Source organism: Dama dama, chromosome 24 (assembly GCF_033118175.1).
Source record: "Dama dama isolate Ldn47 chromosome 24, ASM3311817v1, whole genome shotgun sequence".
NCBI lineage: Eukaryota > Metazoa > Chordata > Mammalia > Artiodactyla > Cervidae > Dama > Dama dama.
The window spans coordinates 48,923,121-48,942,167 of NC_083704.1; the positions used below are offsets into that span (position 1 = coordinate 48,923,121).

Below are 19,047 nucleotides of genomic sequence, written 5' to 3' on the forward strand. Positions count from 1 at the left end.
GGCAGTGTGTATAGGAGACTTGTTGGTTTGAGCCACCTCTTTTCTTCTGACTTCAAGATGGTCAATAGGTTCCAACTCATGTGTTAAGTATCGGTTGGTAAACGGTTTAGAATGTTGTGCTGATAAGAGTCCTGAATTTAGTGGGAAAGAAGATTGTGATGGATTAGTGATGTCCGCAATGGGTACAGGAAGGGAGGTGACAACCTGTTTGACTATTGGTTGACATTCTTGGAAACAAGATATCAGAGTCACTGTCAGGCCACTTGTATATGAGGGTCATGTGCCTCAGGTGGAGTATTTTACAGTTAAGATCTCTTATGATACAGAATTCTATGGTGATTTTTCTGGAGGCCCCAAATATCACTTAGCACAGACCAAAATGCAGAGTTTCATTTTCCCAAGGAAAAATGAGCTTCTTTTTTGCTCTAAGAACTTTTGACCTTGCTTGGGTGCATGACGGGGGAAATTTACAAAATGTGTAAATGTAGTTAGTAAAGTTTGAGGTCATTGCTATTTTTAAATAAACATGGGTGTGACTCTTTATTATCTATCATTCTCATCATCAATCTATCATCTATATGTACACACACACACACACACACACATATTTTTGAAATATAATGCTGTTAATGATCAGAATTCTAAATAAATTTATTTTTTTATTTTTTTTTTCATTTTTCAGATCTCTGTTTGGATGCATTTTCTAGTACAGACTATGAAAAGAATGCAGTGAAAATTCTGGCCAATGGTGGAAACATTGGCTTAATCTCCAACTTAATATAGCATTCCTTCTCTTCTGTAGCACCTCATAAGAAAAGAAAAATGTATGGAAGTGCAAGAACAATCACGAATCTGGAAGGCAGCCCTTCCAGATCGCCTCGTTTGCCACGGTCTCCTCGTCTGGGCCACCGAAGAACAAGTAGTGGGGGAGGTGGAGGAACAGGCAAGACTCTGTCCATGGAGAATATCCAGTCCCTTAATGCAGCCTATGCTACATCTGGACCCATGTATCTGAGTGATCATGAGGGGGTGGCCTCAACAACTTACCCAAAGGGCACTATGACTCTGGGAAGGGCCACAAATCGAGCTGTATATGGAGGCCGAGTCACAGCTATGGGGAGTAGTCCCAATATTGCCTCTGCTGGACTTTCCCACACGGACGTCCTTTCATACACGGATCAACATGGTGGTCTGACCAGCTCATCCCATCATCACCACCACCAGGTCCCTTCCATGTTGAGGCAGGTAAGAGATAGCACCATGTTAGACCTTCAAGCCCAGCTCAAGGAACTTCAGAGAGAGAATGACCTCCTACGAAAAGAGCTCGACATCAAGGATAGCAAGTTGGGATCTTCCATGAACAGTATCAAGACCTTCTGGAGTCCTGAGCTCAAGAAGGAGAGAGTCTTGAGGAAAGAAGAGGCAGCTCGGATGTCTGTCCTCAAGGAGCAGATGAGGGTTTCCCATGAAGAAAATCAGGTAGGTTATGACTCATGTCAATGTTTTCAGCCTTGGTTTCTCACTGAGTAGTTGATGCTTTGCAGATGGTACCACGGCCTATACAGGAGAAAGTTTGGCATCATCAAGAAACCTATGGCTTAGTACATGTTTGATGTGAAGACTACAAGAGGGCATAGGAAAGATAAAGTTACAGCTTGTGATCTGCTTATTTGCCAATAACCCTTTCACACTATTGCAGAAGAGGGGGAACCACACCTCACTGGCTAACTTTTATACTTGGTTAATTTTGTTTTCTTTTTCAGTAATCCCAAAAGCAGCTCAGATGTGCTTCCCCCTGAATAGAAGATTTTTTTTTATAAGAGTAGACATTTTAACAACAACATTTAGAGGGCTACATCTGACTGGTGAATTGATTTTTTTTTTTTTTTTTTTGGATGCATCAGCAACATTATTTCCTTCTAGAATGAGGGAAGTTGGTTCACTAAATAGCAAACTGAAAAATATTAAATGGGATTGGAGAGGATGGATTCGATATTATGTTAGAGAAACATGATAAATTTTAACCTAGTCTTTCTACCTTTATTCATTCAGTATTAATTAAGCATCTAACTATGTGCAGGGCACATTCTTACTCTTTTTTGGTCCATCGTCCATGTCATAGCAAGATTAGTTTTCCCAGTGTCTACTTGTAGTTACGCCATTCCCCTGCTTTAAAGCCGTCAATAATTACTCGTTGCCTCCAGAGTGAAGTATACTTCTAACTAAGCCTATAGCACCTTCTCCTGGAATGCCTAAGCCTGCCTTTGCAATCTTATCTCATACCACCTCCTTCTACATCTGTACTCCCTACACTCACATAAGTTCAGTTCAGTCTCTCAGTCATGTCTGACTCTTTGCAACCCCATGGACTGTAGCACGTCAGGCCTCCCTGTCCATCGCCAACTCCCGGAAAGTACTCAAACTCATGTCCATTGAGTCGGTGATGCCATCCAACCATCTCATCCTCTGTCGTACCCTTTTTCTCCTGCCTTCAATCTTTCCCAGCATCAGTGTCTTTTCCAATGAGTCAGTTCTCATCAGGTGGCCAGAGTATTGGTGTTTCAGCTTCAGCATCAGTCCTTCCAATGAATATTCGGGACTGATTTCCTTTAGGATGGACTGGTTGGATATCCTTGCAGTCCAAGGGACTCTCAAGAGTCTTCTCCAATAACACAGTTCAAAAGCATCAATTCTTTGGCACTCAGCTTTCTTTATAGTCCAACTCTCACATCCATACTTGACTACTGGAAAAACCATAGCTTTAACTAGACAGACCTTTGTTGGCAAAATAATGTCTCTGCTTTTTAATATGATGTCTAGGTTGGTCATAACTTTTTTTCGAAGAAGTAAGCGTCTTTTAATTTCATGGCTGCAGTCACTGTCTGCAGTGATTTTGGAGCCCAAGAAAGGAAAGTCTGTCACTGTTTCCCCATCTATTTACCATGAAGTGATGGGACCAGATGCCATGATCTTAGTTTTCTGAATGTTGAGTTTTAAGCCAACTTTTTCACTCTCCTCTTTCACTTTCATCAAAAGGCTCTTTAGTTCTTCTTCACTTTCTGCCGTAAGGGTGGTGTCATCTGCGTATCTGAGGTTATTGATATATCTCCCAGCAATCTTGATTCCAGCTTGTGCTTCCTCCAGCCCAGCATTTCTCATGATGTACTCTGCATAGAAGTTAAATAAGCAGGTTGACAATATACAGCCTTGACATACTCCTTTCCCGATTTGGAACCAGTCTGTTGTTCCATGTCCAGTTCTAACTGTTGCTTCCTGACCTGCATACAGATTTCTCAAGAGGCAGGTCAGGTGGTCTGGTATTCCTATCTCTTGAAGAATTTTCCAGAGTTTGTTGCTCCCTATACTACCACTTGGGAATTCCTGCACATACTCAAGATTTTTGTTCTCTTCCATTAGTGGCCTTCTCAGCACCCTCTCTCCCTGCCTCTATCTATTCAGTCCCAGCTAGTTTCCATTTTCAAATCCTACCTACATTGTGTGTGCTAAGTTGCTTCAGTTGTGTTCAAATCTGTGCCAACCCAATGAACTATCAGGCTCCTCTGTCAATGGGATTCTCCAGGCAAGAACACTGGAGTGGGTTGCTATGCCCTCCTCCAGGGGATCTTCCTAACCCAGGAATTGAACCACTGTCTCTTATGTCTCCCGCATTGGCTGGTGGGTTCTTTACCACTCGCGCCACCTGGGAAACCTACCTACACTGTGAGGCTCATGTACATGCTGCTGTTCACAGTGGCTCGGGAGTAATACATGCCTGGGATTAAGTCCCAGCCTCACCTCTTATTACCAGTAAGATAAATGCTAAGAGATGGGGAGTAGAGTGTTGTGCCATTTGGCTGGAAAAAATTCTCCAGTGTCATTTAACTTTCTGTAGAAGCTGAAGATAATTCTAACTTGGCTACACGAGTGATTCTCTGATACTTGGTCTTGATGCTGACCTAATGAAGCTCTCTGCCTTTCTGGGGATCATGTGCTGACCTCCTATATGTTTCCTTGCCTGCTGCGCTGTTGGAGTCCACATGTTCATAGAAACATTTCTGATCTGTTTGAGAATCTCCTCTTCATTCTCCTGTGTGTGGAAAGCAGTCATCTTATCCCTTTGATTATCTGACAGAGCCTCTGCTGGTTTTCAGATGTGGAAATGTGATTTTTAGTTGGAACAGAAAGCTTTGTTCTTCATTCCTAAATGAAATCAGTGCCCTTCACTATCATTTCTGCTTTTCCTTTTTTATGACTTTGCTGTTATATGAAGTTCTATTACTACTATGTGCATTTCCTCAGTTCTATACTGATTTTCTTCCTTTTTTAGTTGCTTTGGAAAATGGTTAAAGCAGTTTAGGAACTTACTTTTTTCTTATGATTTTATCAGTAATTTTTTTGAGCACAGATTACCTACTTATACATGTATGTATATCTATTAAAGACATGATGTGCTAGTGTGCTAATATATTATGTGTCTTCTATAACGTTCACAAAGAATTAGCATGGAAGAGACAAAATAAAATTATTTATTAAAGTAAATTTTAATGACACACAAAACCTTTTTGTTTTTACTAAAAACATTTTAAGCCCCTTTTCTATTTTGTAAAGCATGGTTAAGTTTAGAGCAGGTAATATCCACAATTCCACTTAACTGTTCCATTTTGCCTTAAGCCAGAAGCAAGTGAATATTTGAGGGTGCTCCCATTACCTTTTCCTTGTTCTGGGACCTACTATAATTACATGTTACCATGGTTTCTGTGGGTGACATATGACTATGCAACATATGACCCAGCTAAAGCCCCAGTATTAACCTGTTAGCAAACTATAATTATTTTCTTTTTAAAAATTTATTTATTTTTAATTGGAGAGTAATTATTTTACAGTATTGTGTTGGTTTCTGCCATATATCACATGAATCAGCCATAGGTATACATGTGTCCCCTCCCTCTTGCTTTTTTTTTTTTAGATTAAAAATATAAAAGGGGGGATAAGCATGGAGATTTTGAAAATTACTTGCAATATGAGGTAGTGTTACAAAATAAAGAATATAAAGATTGACAAAAAGCAAGTTATTAATAAAAAATTGAACGTCTCCCCCCCACCCCCTTGGAAGTATATCAGGATCCCTTTTAGGGGTATATGAATACCTGTTGGTCAGAATAGGATAGATCCTGCTGCAGTGCTCACTAGACCTCAAATCTCAGTGACTTAACACACCAGAGATTTATTTCTTATTTACCTGAAGTATGAAGCAGGTCAAGTGACCCTTCAGGGCAGCTCTCCTCCAGGCAGTGACTCAGGATCCAGGTTTTCTGCCTCTTGGCACATGGTTTCCAGAACTGCTGCAGCAGAGGAAGAGAGTGCCTGGAGCTGGCACATTGGCTCTGCAGTTCCTTTGGCTGGAAGTGACACAAAGACGAGGGACTGTGAGGTATAGTCCTCTTTCCCAGGAAGGAGAGAAGAGTCAGATAGGAGGGGACACTAAAAATGTTTACCAGTGTTGTTTTTATGTTTCTCAAAAAGTGGAGCTAGATGAAATAAAGTTTGGAGAACAGTCCAGACTTCTGCCATTGCTTCTGTTTCTATTATTGCTGCTACTGCAGCCAGTAGACTTCTTTTGGGAGCTCACTCTGTACTAGGCATTGTGCTTAGAGCTTTGCATGCATTATCATGTTTAATGTTTGCATTAGTCATTTGAGGAAGGTGCTAGACTTTTTTTCATTTTACAGATTAAAAATAAATGTATAGAGAATAAGCAGCTTGCCCAAGTTCACATAGCTGGTAAGTGACTGAGCTGGACTGAGTGACTTAAGGCTTTAGCTTCTTTTATGCCAACATCTAAGATCTTAATTTATGCTTACTACCTCCTTCTAGGATCACTGAGCTGTGAATAGAATCCTACTGTAATAGAAAGATCATACTTATACATTAGATGAAAAAAATGAATAGTTTTGATAGAGTGATTCAGAATGTAATTTAGTTTAATTAGAATTTTATTGTTAATTAGGAATTTATTTCTTTTTTTCCACAATTGACTGTTTAGGTTTTCTACCACTCACTATTTACCATAATTTGTTATATTTTCCCTTTAGAGGAAAAAAATCACAGAACCATTTTCTATATGGAAGAATTAAGAATGTAAAAGGGATAAGAAACCACAATCAAGTGTTCTTTGTCCACAACAATCAGAGACTGCATCTACAAATGTAGTTCTATCACAGGATGTTTGGATAAGTAGCATTTTACTAACCTAAATTCAGGTGATTGAAAATGATTTGAATTGTGCTATGTGCATAGAAATAGGGAGTAGGTCCATTATAGTGGAGGTGAGGAAACTTGAATGCTCTTGTATATTGAATTTATAGTTCTGTGAATTTAATGATCACCAGCATAGACCTTTTAGCCTCATGCAGTTATTACAGAAGGCTCCCATTCACCAACTCCTTCATAGTGTGTTCTGAGGTCTTTGTGGTTCTGTCGTAGGAAGCCGAACCCAACTCCAGATCTAAGAGAGGATGCTGAACACACTCTCTGTATTGAAGAAAGTACAGACATTAGAGCCAACGGACAGGGGCCTGTGACCAAATATCTTATGAGTGAAGTATAGACACTCAGGTTTCTGGATGGATGTTCACCCCAGACTCCCTTTCCATTCATACTTCCTTGATTCTCTCCAAGGCCCTATGTCTCAGGCATAGATCTGCATGTATAGAAATACACTTGAGATACTAAGAGTTGCAGTACTGACATTTGGAATCTTTGCTTTGTTTGTTGAAACTAGAGTGCATGGGTGTGAAGTTATCCTTATGCTATCACTTGTGTTTGTTGCTTCGTGATGTATTTTCCTGAATGAAGGAAGAGTGAGGTGGAGTCTCATGCTCTCATTGTCACACCTATAGAGTGATTTGGGTAGAAGTGAGGAGAAAAGATTTAGAATGAATGTTAGGCTGCCACTTGAGATAGCCCCTTTTTGATTTTTAATGGCCTGTGGGGTTCGAGTGGATATTGAGAATGCAGCTACGTACGGGGAAGTTAAGTGACCCATTTTTTTTTCCTATAAGATTATATAGTTGCCTTTTCTTTACAACTCCTTTCTATTCACCTGTGTGATGGAGATGAGAGAGAGAAAACGTGGTAGAGAATACATTTTCAGAAAGTTCATAAGGACTTACATCTTGCAGTTTTGCGCATATAAGTTATTGGCCTTTTATATACCTGAATTTTTTATGCTATTGTTAACTTTGTATTTTTAATGGATTATTTTTCCAAACTAGGTATTCATAAAGTGATTTTTAGACATTTTCCTAATTTGTGCATGGCTAGTCAAGGATCTGCATGAATATAAATAGCATCAGACCCTGGGAGATTGCACTAGATCTAATATTTACCCATCTCATGTGTGCTGAAGTGGGACAAGGTCATTGGGAAATGTAACCTAAGAAGTGTAAGTAAACCTGTCTGGGGAATGTTATGGCTTTTAAGTGGTGGTTATGTGATAATTTCTATTTCTGGCTTAACATGAAAGAAAGTGATCTACTCTCAATCAATATTAATATGGGTTTCTGATGAGATTTTGAGCTAGTTTCACATATGATTTATTGATTCTCATTTTGAGTCTGTAACTTGAAAAGGTTGAGATGGATCACATTTCCGTGTTTCTTTTATTATTATTTTTTCTTTTATTTATATAACTGCAGGGCCCTCTCAGCAGAGGTCATTCAACTCTGTTCTAAATATTCATTTCACTGTGAGTGTCCAGATACAAAGAGTTGTACCAGTTGGAAGTGGGTGATGGAATTAACTCTATCTCCTGCTAGGAAAGTGGTGAAGCAGCTGCTTTGTGAAGGGGTGGCCATTGACAGTTAAATGCAGCTGCAGTCACCTTGAGTACTGAATGTTTGTGAGATCAAGGGCTTATTCCTGGAAAGTAGGGTCCCATCAGTTTTGTGGGTGGGACTTAAATATATTCACTCCTCAGACCTGTCTTATCCCTATGTCTTCTTTCTATTATTCTGAAATCCATGGATCCCCCAAAGCCCAGTTTCCAAAGTGTGTTAAAGGAAATTACACTTTCCAAAGGGAATTTTCTGGCCAAATAAGCTTAAGACACAACATAGGAGATGCTCCTCTCCTATAAATTCATAATGTTGTATGTTTTGGATTGGATTGTGTCCCACCCTGAGAAAAGATATGTTGGAGTCTTAATCCCCAATGCCTCAGAATGTGACTTTATAAGGTCTTTACAGAGATAATCAAGTTAAAGTGAGGTCATGAGGATGGGTCTAGTCCAGTATGACTGGTGTCCTTACTGAAAGGGGAAATTTGGACACAGACATAGACATGCAGAGAGAGAAGACCACGGGGAGAGACAGGGTAAAGATGGCATCTATAAGCCAAAGAGATAGGCCTGCAACAGGTCCTTCCTTCACAGTCCTCAGAAGGAAGAGACCTGCTGACACCTTAATCTTGAACTTCTAGCCTCCAGAATTTGAGACAATATATTTCTGTTGTTTGAACCACCTAGTTTCTGGTACTTTATTTGGCAGCCCTAGGAGACTAATTAATACAACATATCAGCATGTGAAATGCTCTGACTCATGAAGTTAAAAATACTTATTAAACTTGCTTAACCTAGCAATTTCCCAAACTTACTTGACCATGAAACTTACCTTAAAACTGTATTAGGCAGCTAGTGCTACAGCAATAAGCCATGTATAACAAGCCACCCCCAAACTTACTAGCTTAAAGAGATAAGCATTTACCTTTCGCTTATATATCTACAGATTGACTGCAACTTGGTTGGGCAGGGCCAAACTCTGAGCACCAAGTTCTAGGCTGAAAGTGGGGTTCAGGTATGTTCTGCGTGTTTCCACATTCTCTTTGGAACAAGCAGCTATTCAGGTCTTTTATCTTCTCATGGTGGATCACAGATGGCAAGTGTCCAGGCAAACCACATAGACACATTTTAAAGCCTCTATTTGCATCATGTCCACTATTATTCTGTTGCCTAATGCATGTTATGTGGTCAAGCCCAAAGCCAGGGGGTCAGGGAAATATATTCCCGGTAAAGCAGAAAGGGAGTGGAGTGAATATATACATGTGTGTGTGTGTGTGTGTGTGTGTTTTGTCTGATATATACATATATATGTGTGTGTGTGTGTGTGTCAGAAATTATAAATAATCCTAAAACTGAGGGTATAAATTTCACAGTTTGGGAAAGGCTACTTCAAGAGCAGCTCTAAAATCAGGACATTAAAGTTGGAGACTGTAAAGAGGATGAGCCATCTGTTGTGGTCAAAGGTTCCTTCAGTGGCTAGTCCTTCTAATATCCTAATGATGTCTGATTAATGGCTCACCTTCAGACTTCTCCTCTTCTTCCTCAAGTAACTGGCCAGTGTAACCCAAGTGGAAATCTGGGAGATTCTGGAAAAACTTGTATTTTCCTGATAAATGAGTAAATGTCACCAGCAATTCTCCTTCCTCCTTCTTTCTGCCTTGAGTGTCAATATGTTGCCTGTTAGTAACCATGGAAGGAAGGAGGAGAAAAGCACAGAGACATATGTGCTGCCATCTCTCAACAGTTGCGCCAGCAGCAGCCGTGGCCTGCCTCCAGACTTCTAGTCATGTGAGAAAAGAACCCCTAGTTGTTTAAGTCACTGCTGGTTGGGTATCCTGTTACTTGTAGCTCAGTACCTTTCTAACTGATAAAACATAGAAAATCGGAATTGATAACTATTATTCTAATTTTGGGGACTTCCACTGGGAAAATTTTGTGGCCAGAGGAGCCTGGAGGGCTACAGTTGATGGGATCGCAGAGTCAGACACGACTTAGCACACACACACATTCTAATTATCGCCAGTCATGATACCCATTGGGCTTCCCTTGTAGCTCAGTTGGTAAAGAAGCTGCCTGCAGTGCAGGAGACCCGGGTTTGATCCCTGGGTTGGGAAGATTCCCTGGAGAATGAAATGGCGACCCACTCCAGTATCCTTGCCTGGAAAATCTCATGGACAGAGGAGCCTGGTGGGCCACAGACCATAGGGTTGCAAAGAGTCGGACGTGACTGAAGCGACTGGGCACGCATGCGCAGAGAAATTGCAGGGAGACTCCGGTGTGGAGATTGTGATTGACTGGATGCAGGGCCTCAAACTGTAGCAGGACTTTGCTTTGTTTCTGGTTCTCAGTATCTGCCTCTACATGTGAGCCTTAGTTTCTCCTTCATGAGGTGGGTCACAGTTGAAGAGATAAGAGATCCCTGTATCTTCACTTATCATTTAGAAAATTTATGGAAGGACTTTGGTCCTGCCTTTTTATATTCTTCCTTCAGGACTTAGTGAATATGTGTGGTGGAAAGGGACAGGTATGTGAGAAGGGGTTACTGTGACTGATGACCTGTTAGAACTACATGCATTGGAAGAGGAGCAATGCTCTAAAAGAACTGAGATGAAGGGCAAAAGGATGCTCTAGGGCAAAAACCGGTGTCCAGTTGCACTGTCCTTACTCTCTTTCTCCAAATGTTTTAAGGGCTTGTGAGTCGTATCAAGAGGGCTTCCCAGGTGGCTCACTGGTAAAGAATCTGCCTGCCAAGCAGGAGACTTGGGTTCAGTCCCTGGGTCAGGAAGATCCCCTGGAGGAGGAAATGGCAGCCCATCCAGTATTCTTGCCTGGGAAGTCCCATGGACAGAGGAGCCTAGTGGGCTAGAGTTGATGGGGTCACAAAGAGTCGGATACAACTTAGCGACTTAAAAGCAGTTGCAGCAAGTTGTTTCGAGAGCTCTGAGAAATGAAGAAGTCAGTCATATGTCATATCTGCGTGTAAGTTTTTTCACTTTAACTCTGATTTGAAGTGAGTGTCTGTATGTATTTTGCCCACTTTATATAGCCACATGGATTTAGAACTAGGCAATATGAACTAGTTTTTAGCACCACAGCATACCTTGGAATACTGAATCTTAGAAGAAAAAAATATTTCATCTTCCTTGTCTTGAAATCATCTTTCTCAGCTCTACAGAGAACTGTAGCTTTTGTCTACCTTTCCAGAAAGGTGGAAAAACTTTGGTTCAGACTTAGGCAATGACCTACTTAGATTGAAGCCACAATCGTAAATGTCTTTCGTGGGTAGGTGAAAACTTCCTTTGGTCCTGAAGATAGATGAGATGGCACAGATCCAAGACTTGATTTCTTTGTTTGCTGGAATGTAGAAGAATGACTTGAAGTGAACTATACAGCTTTGTTACAGATGTCAGCTGATTTTTGCCTTAGTAATCTCTTGTAGTCAGCTCTAGGATCAGCCATATGCACTGCATTAGTAGCTTTACAGATTTTTATTCCCAGGTTTTCTTATGAAAAACTTGGCTAATGGGAGAAAAATAAACATTCTTGTATGCTAGACCTTGGGAAAATTAAATGACTTCCATCTTCTGTTTTCTCTCTGGATCACTTTATTTTGGCAATGGGATAGTAACAGCACATATCAACCAAAGAAAACATTTTGGAATATTTTAATGAATATTTTAGTCTCACTTGTGCCAAAGGCACTTATGGAAACCAAACTCTGGGAGGGAAAGGCAGAGGGAGTGGTCACCCCCAAAGCATTCACTGCCTAATAAAATTCCCTATAGAAAACATCCTCAGAGCATTTTAAGAAGCAAGTCTATGTTGACAGGAGAAAAAGTACCAGAGTGATTTTATCAGCCAAAGCAGATGGGTTGTGAACCTGGCCTCTTCTGGCCAGAGTGCAATTTTGGTTTCTATAATTAGTTGCAGGTGGAGCTCTTGTGTTCTTGTTTTGGAGTCCACTGACATCTGTGTGCAAATTCCCACCATCCCCAGTTGGCATTTGGACTCAATAAGTGGTTTGGCTTTGCAGGAGTAGAGAAAATTATAAATCTATTTCACACACACACATAGATAAAGCTGCTCTAAAGGTCAGGTTCTGAAAGCTGTAGAAAGCATTTCCAAAAGTTTGAGAAGTAGGTTTTAGGCAGAATGTGGGCAAGCAGCCAAGAACTAGAGCAGACTGACACACAGAATTCTGGCACGTGCAGTGTTTTCTCTGTTTTTCTGTGAAGCTAGCGTTTGATTGTTATCTTGGAAGTGATGAGCAGCCATTTTGTTTTTTTCAGTAGGAATATTCTGGAGAGAAGACATATTGACTGAGACTGCTACTTTGTTGTTGTTTAGTTGCTAAGTCATGGCCGACTCTTTGAAGCCCCATGGACTGTGGCACACCAGGCTCCTCTGTCTTTCACTATCTCCCGGAATTTGCTCAGATTGATATCCATTGAGTTGATGATGCTATCTAACTATTTCATCCCCTGCCGCCCTCTTCTCCTCTTGCCTTTAATCTTTCCAAGCATCAGAGTCTTTTCCAATGGCGGCTCTTCCCATTGGAAAGAGGTGGCCATCAGGTGGCCACAGTATTGGAGCTTCAACTTCAACATTGGTCCTTCCAGTGAATATTCAGGGTTGATTTCCTTTAGGATTGACTGGTTTGATCTTTTTGCAGCTGAAGGGACTCTCAAGAGTCTTCTCCAGCACTACAATTGGAAAGCATCAATTTTTCACCGCTTAGCCTTCTTTATGCCCGTCTTTCACATCCTTACCTGACTAGTGGAAAAACTGTATACTTGGTTTTTTACTATACTTCTTGTCTTATAAACTCATAACTGGGCTTGAATTGTCTGACTTGGCACTATACATTGATCAAATTAACTTAGTGGTTCTGAACTGGGGGCAATCTTGCCCCCGAGAGGACATTTGACAACGTCTGAAGACATTTGTTTGTTGCAGCTGGGTGGGCTCTACTCCTGGCATCTAGTGGATAGAGGCCAGGGATGCCAGTTAACATCCTACAGTGCACTAGACTCCCCCCCACCCCCATTCTCTGCTAACAATGTCAAAGAAGGCAAGGTTGAGAAGCCCTGAGTTGATTGGTGGTTAGTATATCTTCATTTTTCTTGATACTTTCCCTATACTCAGTTCATTCACTTTGTGTAGTGATCAGAATGTATATATTTATGTAAAAATAATGATATAAAAGTTAAAACTTGATTCATCATTGCATGGGAAATAATTGTGAATGATGTCTTAAAAAAAAAACAAAACAAAAAACCTTGACCTGAACAAAACCTTGAATCTTCAAATACCTTGAATTCTTTTTTTTTTTTTACAAGTAGACATTTGGTAAATAGAGGTCAATCTCATAAGGAAATGGACAACCCTTTAAAGGGAATGAAATTTATTTTTTAAACTGAGGTTTTATGGTACCTTTGTTTCTATCTCACATTGATCTTAAATGTAGGGGAAATAAGCATTTTTGAGCTCCTGTTATGTACCAGGAACTTACTAGTTGCTTTCCATGTGTGTGAGCTCAACAGCCCTGCAAGACATGTGGCATCCCTATTTTATAAATGAGAAACAAGCCACAGAGAGATTAAGTGGTCTGCCTGAGGTCTCACGACCATTCAGGAGACCTGGGATTTGAATCTCAGGTATGCCTAGATCCAAAACTGGTTTCTTTCCATTGTCTCGAAAGGGAAAACAACAACAGATTTGCTTGAAAACCAGGGAATTTGGTGCTGACATGGAAGACTTAATATGGAGTGTGAGTAGTAGTGTGCTGGCTGACAGTATCTTAAGGATATTGTCAAGGAGGTGTGCAGAAAAGATGGAAAGCAATAATGAGGAAGGGAGCATGTTGCTGGGAGCAACAGAGCAGAGAGGGCAAGCAGGAAGGAGCAAATGCATTCTTGTCAAGTGAATGAGCAGAGGAGAATGTCAAAGGAACACTTCTACCTTGGAAACCCATCCAGAAGGATGAGAGGAAGCAACTCCAGGACTGGCTAGAAAATTAAAACCACAGGTGGCAGAGGAATGAGACAGATTATCTCTCAGGATGCTCATTAAAGGCCTAACAGATCCTTTAAAGTGGTTTTAACTGACGAATTCACTGGGCCCACAAGAGCAGAACTACAGGGCTGGGGAAGCTCACTAAGGCTGAGCAGGATAGCCAAGTGTCTTGGTGGGCTGGAATTGAGTTAGTTGGAAAATGAGCAGGAATAAGGACAAAGTCAATCTCTTGCTCTCTGATTTCTCTCTCCCCTCTTTTGAATCCTAGTTTTATATGTTGCTTGTGAAACAGTAACCAATAAAGGAAAGCATCCATGTCTTCTGCATTTAGGTGTTCAACAGACACTGCTTACTTCCTCTATTTCAAATTCAGAGAAACAAGAATCTTATTGGCCCTGTTTGAATCCAGAGCCTGTTCTCGATCCATCAGCTGTGGCCAAAGGAGTCATGGGATCTGTGCTCCCCTTCCCTTGCCCCACCCCCAGAAGAACTGTGGAGGGTCTCTTTGAGAAAGGCCATGATGGGCTCTCTATCGGGGAGTCTGTGGGTCAGGTGATAAGGAGGAAAGGACAGCTATCCCTGGGAAATATGTTTGTGCAGTGTATAACTGGGAGCTTGCCTTATTTCATTTATGAGTAAGACCAAGGCCATTCAAAGAAAGTTAACTACTGTTACCTCCGTCTGTAACTAGCTATTTCAATGGCCATCTGGAATCTCTTGAGTGTCACATCCATCTTGTCAATCCTCAGTTCTGATTGTGCCCACTGCAGAAATTCCAGAAGTAGTATTGACTGAGACCATGCTCATCTTAGTGAACACATACAACTCCTTTATATAATGTCAGATTGCATCCTGTACGGAACTTTACTTTTATTTGTTTATTTCCTTATTTGGCTGTGCTGGATCTTAGCTGCAGCATGCAGGATTTTTAGTTGCAACATGCCATCTCTTACTGGTGGCATGTGAAATGTATTGAACCCAGGCACCCTGAATTGGGAGTGTGGAGTCTTAACCTCTGGACCACCAGCAAAGTCCCCTGTCTGGAACTTTAAAAAAATTCTCCACTGTTCATAAACTTCCTTAGTCTTGTTGGACACTCGGGTCTCCAAATTGGTTGAAATTTTGGTGATACTATCTGTAGAGTTTTAGAACTAGGCCTATTATAATCTTACATCTTCTAAAGTATAACAGTTAGCTTGAGTTCTAAAAAATCTTGACTCCTGAGTACATATTATCTAAGAAGTTTGAAAAAAAAATCACAATTCACTAATTTGTCCCTTGGAAGAGCTTTCCGAAATATCTATGTGTAGCAATATAAAAGTTCCCAATGAATTCTGAAACCAGTTGAAAAAAGTAAATATATGAGACTGAAAGTTGGATAGTGTAGCGCACCTGATGACTAAATTTAGAAGCTGTTCAAATTTAGAAATATATCAAATAAATAAAATTTGCCTTCTCAAAGTTTAAAAACTTCTGTCTGTAATTTTAAGCTTTAGGGACCATGTACTTGCTGAGAAGCTTTCATTAAACTTTGTAATTTTCCTTAGAAAAATGTGCAAAATCTGAATTGTGCACATTCCTCCTCCTTATCCATGCTCTGAACCCCAATGGCATCTAATTAGGGATATTTAGGTAAAGCTCTGTCTATATGTTGTGATTTAATGTTAAGTACTGCACATGTATTAGGAGTAAGTAGTTCCTAGCAGTTAATGAAACAAATGAGCTATTGGCAATATGAGCCATGTCTTTGGCTCACTGCTGTTCAATTTGTGCTAAGAAGTGGGGACCTGTGCCAGGATTTTGGTGATAGTTAGAGAGTGTGTATGCTGGTTAGGGTGGAAATCTGTAGATAGATTGTACTATATTTACTAAACATATTCAGGTACAATCTACTAGAGATGGTAGGTTTTAGTTTACCCTCAGGAATAAGTTGGAGCTTCCCTGGTGGCTTAGCTGTAAAGAATCTGCCTGCAATGCAGGAGATGCAGGTTCAATTCCTGGGTCGGGAAGATCCTCTGGAGGAGGGCATGGTAACCCACTCTAGTATTCTTGCCTAGAGAATCCCATGGACAGAGGAGCCTGGTGAGCTACAGTCTATAGGATCATAAAGGGTCAGATGCAACTGAAGTGACTAAGCATGCATGCATGCAGAGGAGTAAGTTACCTTGAAAGAATTTGCATGGTGTTGGAAGTCAAAATAAAGTATACGTTAAATATTTTATTGAGGACTTTTAGGTCATTATGTTTGTCTTGGGGTGCCAAAATTCCCAGTTCACCTCAGAGAATTCTATTTCATTTCTTTGTAATTGCAAATAACTCTAAGATGGCAAATTAAATCATGCCATAGTCATTTGTAATAGAGCATGAAGCAAAAGGTTTTGGTAAATTAAAAGTAACATTTAACTGGGTAACACTGTGTTCCCAGTCACGTTCTTAGAGCTGAAGACGACTCTAAAGTAGTGTGAGATGCCCTTTCAGTCCCTTCACCATCTCATGAAACTTAGGTGAGACTCACTTCTTTTTTTCTATGTAGAATGTGAACATAGCAGTGATATACTTTGTTTTTGATGGATAGTTGAATCTACCTTGGAACTTGAGCATGAAGTTTGAACTAAGGAAGGGAATTTCTTGCTCTTTTTTTTTTAACCTTTCTGAGAAGAGTCCTTGATATGAGCATTCTCTCTCTTCTGTCGAAGCCTAGCTAGAGTCCAGGAGAGTGGGCACAGCATCCTTTCAATACTCAGCTGGTGTAGGGCTTCTGGAAGGGGTGGGGACATAGGGTTGGGGAAGATATGGGCTCCTGCCTTTCTCTGGCAAGCATGTGAGGTCTGTGAATCACTTTCCCATTTAGCACACCCACCTGACTACAGTATGTTCCCTTGATAAGAGTAAAAATGATCAGTGTAGCTCATAAAGTACTTCCTATGTGTATTCTAAATGGAATAATGATATTTCAAACCCTTTGCCACAGGATTCACATATGGTATCTCGTTAATCCCCATGATGACCTTATGAATTTGGTACTATTAGTATTATCCTCATTTCATATGCAAGAAAGGTAAGGCTCAGAGGGGAGGTTACTGGTCCAAGGTTACAGTTAGTGAGTGGCAGAGCTGAGCTTGAGCTCAGACAGACGAATTCCAAAGTTGGTCACCAAAGCCAGGGTCGGCCAAAGTATCAAGTGGCCAGCCCTGTGTACCCAAGTTGATCTTAGGACAGGCATAGATTTTGCCTTAAACAACTTGGAAGCCCATGTTGAAAAAGTCATTGCCTTTCTAAATCTTATCTAGGATTTCTGATTAACTTCTATGAGAAAGTCTCAACTTATTGCTAGTCTTGAATGCCTTCTTAACACCTATTAGGTATTTCCTACCCTTGTTGAGGGATGTGCAGTGGCATTCATATGTGAAGCTTGTATTTTAATTCTGGCAGCCACACTTATACCCTTTACATCTGACATGTTGCTTGTTCAGAGTTTCTGAGAGCAGAGTGGTAATGTGGCATTAGTGGGGCCTGCCTTCTCTGTTCTTGTTGGGTTGTCTTTGACAGTGGCTGAGAGCACCAGGTTTGGAGATTAATTTCCTGGTTTCCACTTCCAGCTGTGGGACTTTTGGGAAATTTATTTTATCTGGCTGAACCTATTTCCTTACCGGTAATGTAGGTGTAATTATGGTACCTGCTTTACATACAAATTTACTACTATAAGGATAAATTTAATAGGATTTAAATTTAATTGGATTAAATAAGGGAGTTCATGTAAAAATATTTAGCACCATGCCAGCACAGGTAAACATTCAAATAATAGATGATGATGATAACCATGAGGGAAACCAATTTGTGAAGAAAGGCAACATGTATGGGAGTTAGAATGCCAAAGAATGCTCAAACTACTGCATAGTTGCACTCATCTCCCATGCTAGTAAAGTAATGCTCAAAATTCTCCAAGCCAGACTTTAACAGTACATGAACTGTGAAATTCCAGATGTTCAAGCTGGTTTTAGAAAAGGCAGAGGAACCAGAGATCAAATTGCCAACATCCGTTGGATTATTGAAAAAGCAAGAGAGTTCCAGAAAAACATCTATTTCTGTTTTATCGACTATGCCAAAGCTTTTGACTGTGTGGATCACTACAAACTGTGGAAAACTCTTAAAGAGATGGAAATACCAGACCACCTGGCCTGCATCTTGAGAAATCTGTATGCAGGTCAGGAAGCAACAGTTAGAAGTGGACATGGAACAACAGACTGGTTCCAAACCAGGAAAGGAGTACATCAAGGCTGTTTATTGTCACCCTGCTTATTTAACTTATATGCAGAGTACATCATGAGAAATGCTGGGCTGGATGAAGCACAAGCTGGAATCAAGTATGCCAGGAGGAATATCAATAACCTCAGATACGCAGATGACACCACCCTTACGGCAGAAAGCAAAGAACTAAAGAGCCTTTTGATGAAAGTGAAAGAGGAGAGTGAAAAAGTTGGCTTAAAACTCAACATTCAGAAAACTAAGATCATGGCATCTGGTCCCATCACTTCATGGCAAATAGATGGGGAAACAGTGGAAACAGTGACATTTTATTTTTTTGGGCTCCAAAATCACTGCAGATGGTGACTGCAGCCATGAAATTAAAAGACGCTTACTGCTTGGAAGAAAAGTTATGACCAACCTAGACAGCATATAAAAAGCAAAGAGATTACTTTGCCAACAAAGGTCCGTCTAGTCCAAAGCTATGGTTTTTCCAGTGGTCATGTATGGATGTGAGAGTTGGACTATAAAGAAAGCTGAGTGCCGAAGAATTGATGCTTTTGAACTGTGCTATTGGAGAAGACTCTTGAGAGTCCCTTGGACTGCACGGACATTCAACCAGTCCATCCTAAAGGAGATCAGTCCTGGGTGTTCACTGAAAGGACTGATGTTGAAGCTGAAACTCCAATACTTTGGCCACCTGATGCGAAGAACTGACTCATTGGAAAAGACCCTGACGCTGGGAAAGATTGAAAGCAGGAGGAGAAGGGGACAACAGAGGATGAGATGGTTGGATGGCATCACCGACTCAATGGACTTGAGTTTGAGTAAACCCCGGGAGTTGGTGATGGACAGGAGGCCGGGTGTGCTGCAGTCCATGGGGTTGCAAAGAGTCAGACATGACTGAGTGACTAAACTGAATTGAGCTAATTGGAGTTAGAGAGCTGAGA

The 19,047-nt window shown here is 40.7% G+C and overlaps 1 protein-coding gene across 1 annotated transcript in view; it reads left to right on the top strand.

Annotated features, from left to right (window-relative positions):
- The window catches only part of ERC2 (ELKS/RAB6-interacting/CAST family member 2), a 988,080-nt gene that overhangs the window by 35,142 nt on the left and 933,891 nt on the right, over window positions 1-19,047 (top strand). The window contains exon 2 of the mRNA XM_061129191.1: window positions 683-1,479. Coding sequence (XP_060985174.1) covers window positions 823-1,479 — 657 coding nt within the window. The 5' untranslated portion in view covers window positions 683-822. The remainder of the gene's footprint in view (window positions 1-682; window positions 1,480-19,047) is intronic.